The sequence below is a fragment of the Mustelus asterias genome, chromosome 26, assembly GCF_964213995.1.
Source record: "Mustelus asterias chromosome 26, sMusAst1.hap1.1, whole genome shotgun sequence".
NCBI classification, from domain to species: Eukaryota; Metazoa; Chordata; class Chondrichthyes; order Carcharhiniformes; family Triakidae; genus Mustelus; species Mustelus asterias.
This window is the reverse complement of record NC_135826.1, coordinates 772,002-790,670: the sequence shown is the minus strand read 5'-3', so window position 1 is coordinate 790,670 and position 18,669 is coordinate 772,002. Positions and strand designations below refer to the sequence as shown.

The 18,669-nt window shown below is 46.3% G+C and overlaps 1 protein-coding gene across 2 annotated transcripts in view; it reads left to right on the top strand.

Annotated features, from left to right (window-relative positions):
- Positions 1-9,912: 9,912 nt before the first annotated feature.
- Positions 9,913-18,669, top strand: part of LOC144479404 (A-kinase anchor protein 2-like) — an 82,909-nt gene continuing 74,152 nt past the window's right edge. For both annotated transcript variants that reach the window (XM_078198030.1, XM_078198029.1), the window contains exon 1: positions 9,913-10,121. In XM_078198030.1, coding sequence (XP_078054156.1) covers positions 10,062-10,121 — 60 coding nt within the window. In that variant the 5' untranslated portion in view covers positions 9,913-10,061. The remainder of the gene's footprint in view (positions 10,122-18,669) is intronic.

Below are 18,669 nucleotides of genomic sequence, written 5' to 3'. Positions count from 1 at the left end.
TAATACTCTCCTTTATTTCCTTCGTTATCCACGTCCGGTTATCCTTTTTCTTACAGTCCTTCTTTATCACCGGAATAAATTTTTGCTGAGTACTTAAAAAAATCTCCTTAAAAATCCTCCACTGTTCCTCAGCTGTCCTACCTACCAGTCTGCTCGCCCAGTCTACATTAGCCAATTCCACCCTCATCCTATCGTACTCCCCTCTGTTCAAGCAGAGGACACTGGTTTGGGACCCTACTTTCTCACCCTCCATCTGTATCAGAAATTCCACCATATTATGATCACTCATCCCAAGAGGATCCTCCACAAGAAGATCCTTAATCCTACCTGTCTCTTTGCACAGAACCAGATCCAAGATAGCTCGCTCTCTCGTAGGTTCTGTAACATACTGTTCAATGAAACAATCCCGACAGCATTCCAAGAACTCTTCCTCAAGCCCTCCACGTCCAATTTGAGTCGAACAATCAATATGTAGGTTAAAATCCCCCATGATTATTGCCGTTCCACTTTTGCACGCATCCATTATTTGCTTGTTTATAGCCCTCCCCACCTCTAAGTTATTATTTGGGGGCCTATAGACCACGCCTACCAGTGTCTTTCTCCCCCTACTATTCCTTATCTCCACCCACAACGATTCCACGTTTTGCTCCTTAGAGCCTATGTCGTCTCTCACTACCGTCCTGATATTATCCTTTATTAACAAAGCTACCCCACCTCCTTTTTCTACCTGTCTATCCTTCCTAAATGCCTGATAACCCTGTATATTCAGTTCCCAGTCCCGGTCACCCTGCAACCACGTTTCTGTGATGGACACTAGATCATATTCATTTGTATGGATTTGTGCCATCAACTCATTTACTTTGTTTCGAATGCTTCGTGCATTCAGGCAAAGTGTCTTTATGCCAGCCTTTATCTGGACCCGGTTTGTTGAAGCGCTACTAACATCTCCCAAGCCCTCTCCTCCTTTAGCTAGTTGTTTATTCACTATACTCCTGGCATTAGAGTAGACACCTCTCAATCCTATGGTCTGACCTCTCCCCTTCTCTGTTCCCAGTCCACCTGCCCTCTTGCACTGCCTATAACCCTTCTCTGTTTGCGAGCTACCTTCCTCACTCTCAGTCACGTCGCTTTGATCCCTTCCCCCCAACCTATCTAGTTTAAACTCTCCCCAGTAGCCTTAGCCAACCTTCCTGCCAGGATATTGGTCCCCCTGGGATTCAAGTGCCACCCGTTTTTAGTATACAGGTCACACCTGCCCCTAAAGAGGTCCCAATGGTCCAGGAACCTGAATCCCTGCCCCCTGCACCATTCCCTCAGCCACACATTCATCCTCCACCTCACTCCATTCCTTTCCTCACCTTCCCGTGGCACAGGCAGCAATCCCGAGATTACTACCTTTGCTTTCCTCCTTCTCAGCTGTCTCCCTAATTCCCTATACTCTTTTTTCATGTTCCCTTCCCCCTTCTTACCTACATCAGCGGTACCAATATGTACCGCTACCTCCGGCTCCTCTCCCTCCCACCTCAGGATTTCTGGGACTCGCCCAGCGACATCCTGGATCCCAGCCCCAGGGAGGCAGACCACCATGCGAGACTCCCGCCTGCCTCCGCAAAATCGCCTGTCCGTCCCCCTGACTGTCGAGTCCCCGATTAATACCGCCTTCCTCCTCCTTTCCTTAGCCCTCTGAGTTACAGGGCCGGACTCCACCCTGGAGACACGGCCACTGCTGCTTCCCCCAGATGGGCTGTCCCCCCCAACAGTACTCAGACAGGAGTACTTGTTATGTAGGGGCACTTCCACCGGGGTGCTCTCAATCACCCGTGTTTTACCCTTCCTGGCTGTCACCCACTTGGCCTCCTCCCGTGGCCCTGGTGTGACCACCTGATGATAGCTCTTGTCTATCACCTCCTCATTCTCCCTCACCTGCCTAAGATCGTCAAGCTGCAGTTCCAGCTCCCTAACACGGGCCCCCAGGAACCGCAGCTCAACACACCCCTCACAGATGTGGATGTCCAAGAGGCCAGGTGCCTCCAGGACCTCCCACATACTGCACTGCGAGCACCACACTGGCTTTACACTCATATTTCACCCTTTCTTCCAAGGTACACAGAGAAAAGTAAATTATAAATTAAAAAAAATAAGAAACTCACCCCTGCTCGCCCTTTCTGCCTAAGCCCGATGAGCCAAAGCCCCTCAGTTCTCACTCAGCTCCCTCTCACTCCGCTGCCCGCTCCCAACTCTGCCCGTTAGATAGTGGGGCCTGCCTTTTAAACCTCCCGTGCACTAAAAAAAACTCAAAAGACCCTTCCCAGTAAACCCCGCGGCCACTGCCGGTTTCGCGCCAAAATTTTAAAATAATTAAATAAATAACTAACACCCGCGAAAAAGTACTTTAAATTAAATCTTACCCCAAAAATCCTGTCACCAGTCACACCTCTGCCTTTCTCCAAAGCAACAAAGAGGACTATCCCCCCAACTAACTGACTTTTATATAACCTTTGACCCTTCCTAGTAAACCTAGTTTAAGAGCCGTGGGGTTATGCTGCAACTGTACAGGACCTTGGCGAGACCACATTTGGAATATTGTGTGCAGTTCTGGTCACCTCACCTTAAGAAGGATGTGGAGACAATGGAAAGAGTGCAAAGGAGATTTATCAGGATGCTGCCTGGTTTGGAGGGTAGGTCTTATGAGGAAAGGTTGAGGGAACTTGGGCTTTTCTCTTTGGAGCGGAGGAGGTTGAGAGGAGACTTGATAGAGGTTTATAAGATGATGAGGAGGATAGATAGAGTGAACGTTCAAAGACTATTTCCTCGGGTGAATGGAATGGTAACTAGGGGGCATAACTATAGGGTTCATGGTGGGAGATATAGGAAGGGTGTCCGAGGTAGGTTTTTTACTCAGAGAGTGGTTGGGGTGTGGAATGGACTGCCTGCAGTGATAATGGAGTCAGAAACTTTAGGAACATTTAAGAAGCTATTGGATAGGCACATGGAGTACTTCGGGATGATAGGGAGGAAATAGCTTGATCTGGGTTTCAGACAAGGCTCGGCACAACAACGTGGGCCAAAGGGCCTGTTCTGTGCTGTACTGTTCTATGTTCTATGTTCTAGACCATTCGGCCCATTGAGTCTGCTACACCATTCAATGAGATCATGACTGACCTGATAATCCTCAACTCCACTCTTTTTCTCACAGTATTTTCCAGTGATAGAAATTAAGCTAACTGGCCAATAGTTTTTTTGGCTCACCTTTTTTTAAATAACGGTGATATATTGGCTGTTTTCCAATCCTCTGGGAGTTTTCCAGAATATAAAGATTTTTGGAAGATTATTACCAGTGGATCCACTATCTCTGTAGCTACTTCCTTTAATATGCTAGGATGCAATCCATCAGATCTAGGGAACTTATCTACCTTTAGCCCCATTAGTTTCCCTAGTACTTTTCCTCCTCCACTTCTGCCCCTTGATTATTTAGTATTTTTGGGATGCTATTGGTGTCTTCCACCGTGAAGACTGATGCAAAATATTTATTTAACTCCTCTGCCATTTCCTGGCTGTCTTGTCTGGAGACAATACACATCTTTTTAGCCTGTCTTGATGCTCTCTCCACTCACATTGTTTTGTTTCTTAAAGACTTGATTAGTTGTAAGTATTCGCATTCCAACCATTATTCATGTAAATTGAGTCTGTGTCTTTATAAGCTCTGTTTGTTAAAAGAATTCCCACTCACCTGAAGAAGGGGCTTGCAGCTCCGAAAGCTTGTGTGGCTTTTGCTACCAAATAAACCTGTTGGACTTTAACCTGGTGTTGTTAAACTTCTTACTATTTTCTGGTTCCCCATTATTATTTTTCCAGTTTCATTCTCTGAGGGGCCTATGTTCACTTTGGCCTCTCTCTTCCTTTTTATATATTTAAATAAGTTCTAACTGACTTTTTTTTATATTACTCGCTAGTTTATTTTCTCCCTCTTTAGTTTTGTTGTCATCTTTTGTTGGTTTTTAAAACTTTCCCAATCCTCGGGTTTCCCACTAATCTTTGCCACTTGATATGTTTTTTCTTTCAGTTTAATACTATCCTTAATTTCCTTTGGTTAATCACTTAGATTCATCCCCTTCCTAGAATCCTTCACCCTCACTGGGATATACCTTTGTTGTGAGTCCTGAACTAATTCATAAATGCCTGCCATTGCTGATCATTGTCTTTCGTGCCATGTCTCTGTTAAAGCTTTAAGGTCATATCCATTAACCTCAATTTCTGCCAAATAATACCTGCATTTAATTAATGGGGCTTTCATTCTCCCTTCTTACAATTTTTTTCCCTTTTTGATCCTTTTTGGGTTTTTTTGAGCTTGTAATTCGTTATGTTTCTCATTACTATACATTTTCTCTTTGGGCAGCACGGTGGCACAGTGGTTAGCACTGCTGCCTCACAGCGCCAGGGACCCGGGTTCGACTACTGGCTTGGGTCAGTGGGTCTTGGATCTGTGTGGAGTTTGCACATTCTCCCCATGTCTGCGTGGGTTTCCTCCGGGTGCTCCTGCTTCCTCCAAAGATGTGCAGGTGGATTGGCCATACTAAATTGCCCTTTAGGATCAGGGGGATTAGCTGGGGTAAATGCATGGGGTTATGGGGATAGAGCCTGGGTGAGATTGTGGTACAGACTCGATGGGCCAAGTGGCCTCCTTCTGCACTGTAGGGATTCTATGTCATCCAGACTCGAAACATTAACTCTGTTTCTCTCTCCACAGATGCTGCCAGACCTGCTGAGTTGATCCAGCATTTTCTATCTTTGTTGAAAATAAAGGGTTTCACATTTAAGTTGGAGATGAGGAGAAGTGTTTTCTTTTAGAGGGTCTGTGGAACTCTCTTCCTCAGAGAGCGATGCAGGCTGGGTCATTGAGTATTTTTAAGGCAGAGAGGTAGATATGATGCAAGAAGTGAATGAGCTTGTGTTGGTGCTACATTGAGAGAGCAGAAAGGTTTGCAGGGAACCTCCCTCCTGAGTTAGCAGCTGCACTCTGTATGCGGCTGTTTTGGGAGATCAGTGTTGTTGAGGGATAAATACAAGAGTTGCTGACCTGGGAAAACTCTAACATCATTTATTAACTAGGAGAGAATGACTAAGCATTTGGACAAATGAGCTAATTAATGAGAAAGAACATGGATTTGTAACGGCTAAGAAATAGACCGAGTTGAATATTTTGGGGAGTTAACTAATATGGTAGATTAAAGAATGTCTATGACTATCACATGGCGATTCTCCCAGCCCGCTGATCGAGTTGCGCAGCAGGCTGGGCTTTCTGTTGGGCGCCATGGCCTCTGCGCATCTCCGGGACCAGGTTTTCCAGCGTCATCAGGAAATTGGCGCGGAGCTGATTAGCATATTGAAATGGCGATTTTCATTCCATTAGCGAGCCCGGTTTTGATGTCTCCGGGCCCACTTGCATCTCCCCATGAATGGGGAACAGGTGGCTTGGCCTGCTGAAGAGAGGCTCCCCCCACTGGGAGGTCAGGGGTAAGGCAGGGCTGCCCTCTGGGCAGTGCCAGCTTGGCAGTGCCCACCTGGCACCCTGGCACTGCCCAAGGACCAGACTGGCACCTTGGCACTGCCCACCAGGCTTTGGGCAGCGCCAAGGGGGTGGGGGCATAGGGGCAGGGCCTATCGGGGGGCACTCGGTGAGGGTTAGGGAGACATGCTGCCACTCTGCATTGGGATCACTGGGAGAGGGAGGGAAGAGAGCAATTGGAGCTGGCCATCCGGTTTGGGGGGTGGGGGGTGGTCGGGGCTACCAGGGGGTTGGGGATGGTCATGGTGGGGGGGTCAGGGAGATCGGGGTTGGCCAGGGATGGGGGAGGCATTGGGGCTGGCCTGGGGAGATCTAGGAGGCCAGTGATCAGGGGGGTGGGGGGAGGGGGGGTCAGAAGGCCAGCAATGGGGAGTCGTGGGGCTGGCCAGCAAATGGAGGCCAGTGATTGGGAAGCTGGCAATGGGGGGCCAGTGCGCGTGCACTGATCTCTGCTCTGACAGATTGGCACATGCGCAGTGGCCCACTCTGCGCTTTGCCGCCGGCCCCTCTGGTGGGAATGGACCCCACCTATAGATTTCCAGAGGGAATCCCGCTAGGACATTCCTAGCGTCCTAGGATGCACAGAATGTCAGAGATTCATTCGGGAATCACGCTGAAAAACCTGTTGGGATTTACTCCCATTTTCCTGCCCATTGGGAGAATCCCGGCCCATTTATCTGGACCTCCAGAAGGAAGCTTCCACTGAAAGGCTGTAAACAAAAATAAAAGCATGTGGAGTTGGAGAGGAGCCAGGGGTCAGTGCTGACCACTGCCTGTCTTAACGTGACCACTGAGCAATCTAGCAATCACTGAGGTCCCAGCTCCTGGTGCAGACAATAAAATGCAGCAGAAATGTTGAAGATTTGTCAGATGATTCTGTCCCCACCTCATCCAGCCTCTAAACGACCAGCACAATACACAATCACTGGGAATATCCAGTATGCAGAGAAATTCAGGAGCAATAGTGGGCTAGTGAGCTCCAACTGGGTATCACAGCACCTTCTAAACCTGCAACCTCTACCACCCAGAAGGGCAAGGGTAGCAGACACATGGGAACACCACCAGCTACAAACCCCCCTCCAAGTCACTCACCATCCTGACTTGGGGAATATATCACCGTTCCTTCACTATCGCTGGGTCTAAATCCTCGAACTCCCTCCCACTGTGGGTGTATCTGCTCTGCATGAACTATGGACGGTCGATAAGGTCATTAAGAAGGCTTATGGGATACTTGCCTTTATTAGCTGAGGCATAGAATATCAGAACAGGGATGTTATGTTGCAGTTGTATAAAACACAGATTGGGCCACAGCTAGAGCACTGTGTGCAGTTTTGGTTGCCACACTATAGGAATTGGATTTGATTTATTATCGTCACGTGTTGGGATACAGTGAAAAGTATTGTTTCTTGCGTGCTATACAGACAAAGCATACCATTCATAGAGTACATAAGGGAGAAGAAAGGAGAGGGTGCAGAATGTAGTGTTACAGTCATAGCTCAGGAATAGAGAAAGACCAGTTTAATATAAAGTGGGTCCATTCAAAAGTCTGACAGCAGCAGGGTAGAAGCTGTTCTTGAGTCAGTTGGCATGTGATCTCAGACTTTTGTATCTTTTTCCTGATGGAAGAAGGTGGAAGAGAGAATGTCCGGGGTGCATGGGGTCCTTGGTTATGCTGGCTGTTTTGCCGAGGCAGCGGGAAATGTAGGCAGAGTCAATGGATGGGAGGCTGGTTTGTGTGATGGATTGGGCTTCGTTCACACCCCTTTGGAGTTTCTTGTGGTCTTGGACAGAGCAGGAGCCATACCAAGCTTGATACAACCAGAAAGAATGCTTTCTATGCTGCATCTGTAAAAATTGATGAGCATTGTAATGGACATGCCACATTTTCTCAGTCTTCTGAGAAAGTAGAGGCGTTGATGGGCTTTCTTAACTATAGTGTTGGCATGGGGACCAGGACAGGTTTTTGGTGATCTGGACACCAAGAAACTTGAAGCTCTCGACCATTTCCACTTCATCACATCAAGGATGTGATTGCACTCGAGAAGGTGTAGAGGAGTTTCACCAGGATGTTGCCTGGGCTGGAGCGTTTCAGCTATGAAGAGAGGCTGGTTAGGCTGGGGTTGTTCTCCTTAAGCAGAGAAAGCTGAGGGGGGACCTGATTGAGGTGTATAAGATTATGAGGGACATAGATAAGGTAGATAGGAAGAATCTTTCCCCCTTACTAGAGGGTTCAATAACCAGGGGGCAGAGATTTAAGGGAAGGGGCAGGAGGTTTAGAGGGGATTTGAGAAAAACCTTTTCATCCAGAGGGTGGTGGGAATCTGCAACTTGCTGCCTGAAAGGGTGGTAAAGGCAGGAACTGTCACAATATTTAAGAAGCATTTGGATGAGCACTTGAAATGCCACAGCATACAATGCTATGGACCAAGTGCTGAAAAACAGATCGGTGTTTGCTGGCAGGAACAGACATGACGGGCCGAAGGGCTTCTTTTTGTGCTGTAAAACTCAATGACTCTTTGTGGTCCGAGAAGACAGCTCACCATGACCTTCTTAAGCAGTTAGGGATGGACAAGAAATGCTGGCCTAGCCAGCGATACTTACATTCAGAGAAAGAATTTTAAAAATTAGAATCTGCAGCAGATCGAAGCTATGAGCCAATTAGCCCCTAATCTCAAAAACACATCAACTGGTACTTCCTGAGCTCAGGTTGTTTACTGTATGCCACTTCTGTTTGGCTTTCAGTTTCTTTTTACATTAGATAGCAGAGCAACAAACTGCAGCTGCAGGAAAGGCAGCAAGGACACACGATGACCCTGATCTCTGTGATTGTTGGGAGAAGAGTGGGCAGATTATCCTCTCTTTAAGCTGGCAGCGTCTATCACCTGCTATGTATATACTGCCCCAGCTCTTTCTGCACCTTCTGTCAAATTGTACCATCCACGTAGATTGTTTCTCCTCATTCGGCTTTCCAAAACCCACCACATCACACTTCCTGCTGTTCATTTTATCTGCCATGTGTCCACCATTTTGTCTCCATGAATTTGTCACCAACATCCTCATTTTTACTGCATTTCCCAGTTTCCTGTGATCTACAAAGTTTAAAATGATGCCCTGTAAATCCAAGTGTGGATCATTAACACACACCAGAAAGAGCCAAGCTCTGAATAGTCACCCTCTTTGACATGTCCTCTCAGTTAGCAGTGTTCCCTTCACCCTGTCTGACAACTCCTCTCAAATCAGGAGTTCTCTCTCTCTTTCTCTCTCTCTCCCCTCCTCTCTGTTCCTAATCTCTGCATTGGGAGTGCTCCCTCTATCTTTCTCTATCCTGATTTCTCTAATGTGACCCATCCTTTCTCTCTCCCTCCCTCCTGTTCTCTCTATTGGGAACGCTCCTCTCTCTCTCTGTCCTATTCTTTTTTGATTTGATTTTGATTTGATTTATTATTGTCACATGTATTGGTATACAGTGAAAAGTATTGTTTCTTGCACACTATACAGACAAAGCATACTGTTCATAGAGTACATAAAGGAGAAGGAAAGGAGAGAGTGCAGAATGTAGTGCTATAGTCATAGCTAGGGTGTAGAGAAACATCAGCTTAATATAAGGTAAGTCCATTCAAAAGTCTGATAGCAGCCAGGAAGAAGCTGTTCTTGAGTCGGTTGGTACGTGACCTCAGACTCTTGTATCTTTTTCCTGATGGAAGAAGGTGGAAGAGAAAATGTCCGGGGTGTGTGGGGTCCTTAATTATGCTGGCTGCTTTGCCGAGACAGTGGGAAGTGTAGACAGAGTCAATGGATGGGAGGCTGGTTTGAGTGATGGACTGGGCTTCGTTCACAACCCTTTTGTAGTTTCTTGCGGTCTTGGGCAGCGCAGGAGCCAGACCAAGCTGTGATACATCCGGAAATGGTGAGAATCATAGCAGACATGCTGAATTTCCTTAGCCTTCTGAGAAAGTAGATTATTCTCTCTGTTGGGAACTTTCTCTCTCTCTCTCTCTCTGTCCTATTCTCTTCTCTTGCAGGTGTCCTCTCTGTGTTGGCAATACCTTCTACCTGTGACGTGTTCTTACATTGTGGGAGTTACTGCATGCCACCTGTTGAACCGTTCCCCACCCTGTGTTGGAATGTGTTGATAGATCAACTCAAATATTTCTGCTAGGTTGTATCTGACATATTCTCTTTCAGGTAATAAGTGACTGAACAAGTTTGGTATCCACGTAGTGATGTGTGGGGGAGGGAGGAGACTGCGGGGGAAAAGGATGAAAAGGAGAATAAATACGTAAGCTGATAGGCTGCAAATTCCTGAGACCAGTACAAAAGTGTATCATCCTCTGTAAACTCTGCAGGCTGGATGAATGGAAACATCAGGAGCTGTTAGACTGGGTGCTGTCAGGAGTTATTCATCAGCTACTTCGAGAGAGACGTGCGGACTCTGATAAGAAAAGGACAGAAATCCGACAGAAGCAAGTGGCAAAAAGAGAAAGCAAAGACAAAGATGTTTAAATATACTCATCCTTGGCAGGCACTGTGTCAGACGATAGATCCAAAGAATAAGGTAAGAATTTAGACGAGTAATTCTTTTAGTCATATACTGATTCTCCTTTGTATGGACTGTCTGGTGTGACTGAATTTAATAATGAAAGCTGGCCTTTCATGTCAAGGTGGGAGAATACAGACTATCTTCAGTTCCCTGATCAATCTTCCAGCCACTGTCTATTTCCATCTCTCCAGCAATACTCAACTGTATCGTTACCTTACCTCATCTGGGGCTGAACTCTTATTAATGCCTTTGTTAACTCTTGGCTTGCCTATTTTGACAGACACCTAGCTGTTCTCCATTATTATTCCTTTTGTAAATTTGAAACCATCCAAACCTGATGTGTGAGGAGAGATTGACTAGGTCAGGATTGTTTTCGCTGGAGTTCAGACAAATGAGGGGGGGGGGGGGGATCTCATAGTGACTTATAAAATTCTAACAGGACTAGACAGGGTAGATGCAGGGAGGATGTTCCCGATGGTGGGGACGTCCAGAACCAGGGGTCACAGTCTAAGGATTCAGGGTAGACCATTTAGGACGGAGTTGAGGAGACATTTCTTCACCCAAAGAGTGGTGAGCTTGTGAAATTCATAACCACGGGAAGTAGTTGATGCCAAAACATTGAATGTATTCAAGAGGTGGCTGGATATAGCACTTGGGGCAAATGGGATCAAAGGTTATGGATAGAAAGCAGGATTAGTTGGACAACCAGCCATGATCGTAATGAATGGCGGAGCAGGGCCAAATGGCCACCTCCTATCTTCTATGTTTCTTGGGGCTAAAGGGATCGAGGGATATGGGAGGAAGGGGGGGAATCAGGATATTGAATTCGATGATCAGCCATGATCATAATGAATGGTGGAGCAGGCGCGAAGGGCTGAATGACCTACTCCTGCTTCTAGTTTCTATGTGTCCTAACTCACACCGGGTCCCATTTCCCTATCACTGACATTGACTCCAAGATAAGTAACAGCTTGATTTTAAAATTCTCATCCTTCTTTACCAATCCTTCCTCGCTAAACTCCTCCATCTCCATAATTCTCTGAATTATCTGCCTTCCTCTAATCCTTGCCACTTGCGTATCCCAATTATCATTGCTCCACCATTGGTCTCTCGGGGCAAGCTTTTGGTTGTCTGACCTTTATGTGACCCAGTGCCATATTTTAGAACATAGAACATAGAACAGTACAGCACAGTACAGGCCCTTCGGCCCACAATGTTGTGCCGAATCTTTTCCGAAACCAAGATCCAGCTACCCTACTCCCTATCATTCTAGTGTGCTCCATGTGCCTATCTAATAACTGCTTGAAAGTTCCTAAAGTCCGACTCCACTATCACAGCAGGCAGTCCATTCCACACTCCAACCACTCTCTGAGTAAAGAACCTACCTCGGACATCCCTCCCATATCTTCCACCATGAACCTTATAGTTATGCCCTCTAGTAACAGCTACATCCACCCGAGGAAATAGTCTCCGAATGTCCACTCTATCTATCCCCCTCATCGTCTTATAAATCCTCTATTAAGTTGCCTCTCATCCTCCTCCGCTCTAAAGAGAAAAGCCCTAGCTCCCTCAACCTTTCCTCATAAGACCTACCCTCCAAACCAGGCAGCATCCTGGTAAATCTCCTCTGCACTCTTTCCAGTGTCTCCACATCCTTCTTATAGTGAGGTGACCAGAACTGCACACAATATTCCAAATGTGGTCTCACCAAGGTCCTGTACAGTTGCAGCATAACCCCACGGCTCTTAAACTCAAACCCCCTGTTAATAAACGCTAAAAACGTTAATAATTTTACTTTATTAACTCTGACAGAGTCATCCAGACTCAAAACGTTGGCTCTGTTCTGTCTCCACAGATGCTGTCAGACCTGCTGAGATTTTCCAGCATTTTGTGTTTTTGGTTCAGATTCCAGCATCCGCAGTATTTTGCTTGTGATTGATTCTCCTGCCTTGTGGTGATGCAGTGACTAGAGCTGTTTCTCCTTCTCGGGCAGTGCCTTAGGGTCGAGGATGATTTCCTTCCATGCTAACAATGAGTTCCCAGGTGACCGAGTTCAATGTGTGACCTACAGTCTCTGTCACAGGTGGGCAGACGGTGGTTGGAACAGCAGGTGGGCGGGGTGCCTGGGTCGCCACGCGTTCCTTTCTCTGTCAAACTGCTAAAGCCTTACTGGACTATGTTTGATGTAGTCACTGACATCATATCGACGAATATGGCAAATAATCTGTACGCAGCACAACCTTATATTGCCTTAGGGTAACTAGATATTGGAATAGATTTGGCCTCATCAATGTCATCCATGTCCCAAGAACAAATTTAAAAGAATAAATGAGAAAAATGGCTCCTCAATCTGTTTCTTATTGTGATATTATTAAGAAAGCAATAGTGACCAGCGTATCGGCAGAGCTCCCTTCAGCTGCTTGATTCATGGCATTAATATTCCACCTCGCATCAACGGGGAACTTGCGGCCTGGGGGCCACATGCGACCCACCTGGGTTCTGAGTATGGCCCGTGAGACATTTTGTTGACCATTGCCTACGTGCAGTGTTGCCACATTCCGCTGATTTCCATCCGTGTGGCTTTTTCCTGCAGGTGTGACTGAAGCAATTTGCATGGAAAACAAGGGCCAGTGAAGTGAGGTGCGTGCTGATTGCTCACAACACTGAGTGTGAGAGCCGTGTCCAAAGTGTCAATATTTCTTTTGTTTTTACCATTTGAAGTTGATAGTTCAATTAATGTTGAATGATGAAGCATTTTCCATAACTCGTCGTGAAATATTCCGCATGTACTAAATGCATTTAGTCTTATTCCTGGGGTCATGGTTAGTGAACAAGCCTGGTTTCAATCTTGTGACCCACTGAGGGCCACTCATGCAGCCCATTCACTAGCCTAGCTTGCTCATCACTGCTCGAGAGACTTGATTTAACGTACAGTGTAAAGGTCAGCACTCCTTCACTACCAGAGTGTCCGTCGAGATTATGTGCACAGGCTTCTCAAGTCAGCTTGGACCCAAAACCTTCTGACTCAGAGGTAAGAGTATTCTCATTGTGAGAACTGTCCAGGTATTTAACAGTGTTCAGCGAGAGTGAGTGGGTCTTTGAAATTCCAGCTGGCATGCCTGTAGTTTTTGGCCCACAATGGACACCACGTGGCCATGTTTCCAATCGGAGCTGCTGCCAAATGTGATTCCTCACTGGGAGCACTAACCCCTAAAATCAGTCCAAATAAAGCAACAGTGCATATCCTCCGAGTGAGTACAGGCAATGGGAGTGTACACTGAACTGTTGCACGAGTGCTATTACCATTGTATAGAGAACATAAACCGATCATAGAATGGAGGCCAGAGTGTGGAAAGGCAGCAGTTAACAGCTATCTCTAGTTTCTCTGAGGACAATAAGAGGTGACCGTAGCGTGGGACTGAAGTCATACATAAGACCAGAGCGGGTAGGAAGAGCAAGTCCACTTCCATGAAGGAACATCAACTTCACTTTGATAGATTACTATGATGGGAGGCAATCACATGGTGGGCTTGGTGGGGGTTGGGTCATTATAACCAACCCATCCAAGGGGTTATTGATGCCATTGAATCAGCCAGCCACTGTGTCCACTCCCCTGGTTGTCCAATATCTCAGCCTGAAAGAGGTTGTTCACAACATTGGATTTGTAGTTGACTCTGAAGGCTTTGACCTCACGTTCTTCATCACAAACAATGTAACATTGCACATCATCACCTCATCTCAGCCCATTGACTGAGCTCACAAGCTGGACAGACTGTGGGTAGAAGTGAAGAGGATAGAGTTAATGAATGGACTGGAGGTTGAGAGGCAGATTATAGAGGAAAGACTGCTTATCCTCAGACTGGAGAAACCAACGTGAACCAGATATCCCAGAATGCTAAGGGAAGTAGAAGTGAAGATAGCGGGAAGGTTTGCAATAAACCTCAAATATTCCTCAGATATGGCGGAGAAGCCAGAGGTGTGAAAAGTCTATGAGGAAATTTCTATCAGCTGGTCAGTCTAACAGCAGTGCTGGATAAAGTTTTTTTATAAACAATGATCAGGAAAAGAATAATGGGCGTGTGGAAAGATTAGAGTTAATTAATGAAATAAGTGGGGATTTGTAAGAAGGCCCTCAACTGTATCTGACCCATTTCCCTCTGCCCTCACCCCTACCCTTCCCTTCCAGAACCAGGACAAGGTCTATTTTCCTCATTTTTCATCCCACCAGTTTTAGCATTTCAAGGATCATCCTCTGCCATTTTCACCAACTGCAGCACGATGGCACCACCAAACACACCTTACCCTCACTTTCCCTGTCAGCATTCCACAGGGACTGTTCCCTCCGTGACACCCTGATCCACTCCTCTATCACCCTCAACTCCCCATCCCCTTCCCATTGCACTTTCCCTTATAATTGCAGAAGGGGCAACACTTGGCCCTCTAGCTCCTCCCTCCTCAAGACCCCAAACTCTTTTCAGGTGAAGCAACATTTTACTTTCACCTCCTTCAATTTGGTCTACTGTGTTTGCTGCTCCCAGTGCGGTCTGCTCACCATGGGGGAAGCTGAACACAGACTGGGTAACCACTTTGCAGAACACCTTCGCTTTGTCCACAAGTATGACCCCAACCTTCCTGTGGCTTGCCATTTTAACTCAGCATCTTGCTCTGACTTCTGTCCTCGGCCTGTTACAATGTTCCAGTGAAGTCCAATGCAAACTGGAGCAACAACTGCTCATCTTCTGATTGGGCAAATTTCACCCTCTGGACTTAACATTGAATTCAACAACTTGAGACATGAACTCTGTCCTCCATTCTGAATATTCCCCTAAAGTGAAGGTCTGTATCCTTTAATTATGGTTTTGCTTTCAGACTGCACTCAGTTTTATTCTGCTATTTTACTTCCGGACAGTACTGACCTTTATTCTGCTATCCACACCTACTCTTGACCCCTCCTTTGTATCTTTAATACTATCATTCACACTCCCTTTGTCTTTTGTTCCATTACACCTTTGTAATTTAATCTCCCCCGCACTCTACCCTATCCCTGAGCTTCTCCTTTGCTCCACCTGACCCCCCTCCCCTTTTTCAACAACATCAAACCCTCACATTCTCACCTCATTCCAGTTCCAAGGAAGAGTTGCATTGGACCAGAAACATTACTCCTCTTTCTCTCTCCACAGACGTTGCCAGACCTGCAGAGTTTTTTCAGCACTTTCTGTTTTTATTTCAACCAGAAAGAATGCTTTCTATGGCGCATCTGCAAATATTGGTGAGAGTCATTGTGGACATACCAAATTTCCTCAGTCTTCTGAGAAAGTAGAGGCGTTGGTGGGCTTTCTTAACTATAGTGTCGGGATAGGGGGACCAGGACAGGTTGTTGGTGATCTGGATGCCTAAAAGCTTGAAGCTCTCGACCCTTTCTACTTCATCCCCATTGATGTAGACAGGGGCATGTTCTCCTTTACGCTTCTTGAAGCCGATGACAATCTCCTTCGTTTTGTTGACATTGAGGGAGAGATAATTGTTGCCGCACCAGTTCACCAGATTTTCTATCTCATTCCTGTACTCTGTCTCGTCATTGTTTGGGACCCGACCCACTACGGTGGTGTCGTCAGCAAACTAGAAAATCGAGTTGGAGGGGAATTTGGCCACACAGTCATAGGTGTATAAGGAGTATAGTAGGGGGCTGAGGACACAGCCTTGTGGGGCACCGGTGTTGAGGATGATTGTTGAGGGGCTGGAGATTCACTTGCAATGATCTTTAAAGGTGGTAATACATACTGAGAGAGTGGTTAACAAAGCATATGGATCCTTGGCTTCATAAATAGAGGCATTGATCACACCAGGAGCAGAGTTGTGCTGAATCTTTGGGTAGGCCACACCTAGACCCTGGGGCCCAGGAAAGATTTGATGGTTCAGGAGAGAGTGCACAGAGTTACCGGAATGATGCACCAATAGGAACAAGCTTCCTTTTGGTGGGAAGTCAAAATATTTCGAGTGGCAAGGCCAGCAGCCTCGTTCCCACCCCAACAGGAAAGGAGGGCAAGCTCTGAAATTGGCATGATACACAATCCTGCCCAAATCCAATATCATACACACTGTTACTTAACCCAACATACAACACATAACTACCCAACATACAACACATAACTACCCAAACTCAACATACTACACATATCTATCCAAACCCGACATACAACACGTAACTACTCAACATACAACACATAACTACCCAAACTCAACATACTACACATAGCTATCCAAACCCAACATACAACACGTAACTACCCAACATACAACACATAACTACCCAAACTCAACATACTACACATAGCTATCCAAACCCAACATACAACACGTAACTACCCAACATACAACACATAACTACCCAAACTCAACATACTACACATAGCTATCCAAACCCAACATACAACACGTAACTACCCAACATACAACACGTAACTACCCAACATACAACACAACTACCCAACATACAACACATAACTACCCAACATACAACACATAACTACCCAACATACAACACATAACTACCCAACATACAACACATAACTACCCAAACTCAACATACTACACATAGCTATCCAAACCCAACATACAACACATATCTATCCAAACCCGACATACAACACATAACTACCCAAACCCGACATACCACACGTAACTACCCAAACCCGACATACAACATGTAACTACTCAAACCCAACATACAACTCACTGCTCTGTCAGTGTACAATACAGTGTTAGTCACTCTGGAAGTTAGGGAAACATGGCAGCTGATTGGCGCATGGCAATTTTGCAAAAACACTAAATATAATAAGAAGATAATCTGTATTAGGGATGTTGGTAGAAGGATAAATATTGAGCAGGAAGTTGATGAACATCCCGTAGCTAGTCTGTGCCAGGGAATATTTCCCATTTTCTCAGTTTAATATTTTATCTGAAGGGCACTCTCTCTAACAATCCTCACGAAAGCCTCTGTATTGTAAACTCAGGGTGTAGTTTGAAACTGCTCTATCAGTCAATAGGTCAGCCCATTGCTCAGATCGTAACAGATACAACCTGTTTCCCTGCTGTGTGACATTGGGATCACTCCCAGCAGCAGTAAATTCACTGAAACTTGCACGACACCGGGAAATAGAAAGCTGAGCTATGAGTGAACTTTGGCAATGTTGTGAAGCTGATGATCCCGGGTACAGAACCACAGTTCAAGTTTCACTGCGTTACACCCAACAGTATCAAGCTTTTTACTCTCAGGTGAGGTTTCTGTGCCTTTCTGACTCAGTGTTTTGGAATGAAGATAGGAATGAGGTCAAACTCTCTCTCAATTATCAGATGAGAATAGCGTAGTCGCATTCTTCACGTTATGAGGAATCTGTATAGAATTCAGGAGTGTCTAAGTTGGGTTTTCATTAGGTCAGACTGCAAATCCTCACAGGCCGTGAGGGTTGCCTCACAATGTATCCCCAGTACCTCAACTGCAGGTCCAGTCAAACATTATGGGTTTAGTGAGGAGATACCTCACAGGACAGGTGCGCCAAGAGCTTCCCCAGTGCCCACTGTCCATGGGAAGGATACTCAAAGCATTGCACTGCTAATAAATTACTCTCTTTGAAGTGTACGCACTATTTTCAAGTTGGAAATGTTGCAGCCAATTTGCACACAGCAAGATCCCACACACTCATGGCAAAAATGAGCAGGTCATTTATTTAGAGATGTTAATGAGGGATAAATAACGGCCAGGATACTGAAGGAAACTCCTCGGCTTTTCTTCAGAGCAGTGCCAAAAAAATGACTAAGTGCCATCTCTGGCGGGAAAGGCGATTCCGATCACAATCCTCCCCCACACGGGATTTTATGACCTCGCTCGAGCGAGACCGGAAATTCCCTCCCGAGGAAAACAGACATTTCCATTGTCCCCCACGGAATGGGAGCGGGTGGGACGGTAGAATTTCGGCGATAGTCACTTTGTGAAGGAAATGGTTTGCGTCGTGAATGAGAGGGGCTGACTGAAAGACATCCAATCACAAAATGACGTTGAAGACTCCCCGCACCAAGCTCTGGCATCAGACCCTCAGCCTTCCTCAATGTGAGAACCGGTGCCAACAGTCCCCCCCCCATCCTCAAGTGAACTCTTGTTCCCACTAAAGGATCAGCGAAGGCGCTGCCCCTTCAGGTCCAGCCCCTAAGCAGTGCCAACCTGTTTTCCAGCAGTATTCCAGCTTTTCCAACTACTGCACCGACATTGCAGCACTCCCCAAGTACCGCACTGATGTTGCAACACTCCCCAAGTACCGCACTGACATTGCAGCACTCCCCAAGTACCGCACTGACATTGCAGCACTCCCCAAGTACCGCACTGACATTGCAGCACTCCCCAAGTACCGCACTGACATTGCAGCACTCCCCAAGTACCACACTGACATTGCAGCACTCCCCAAGTACCGCACTGACATTGCAGCACTCCCCAAGTACCGCACTGACATTGCAGCACTCCCCAAGTACCGCACTGATGTTGCAGCACTCCCCAAGTACCGCACTGACA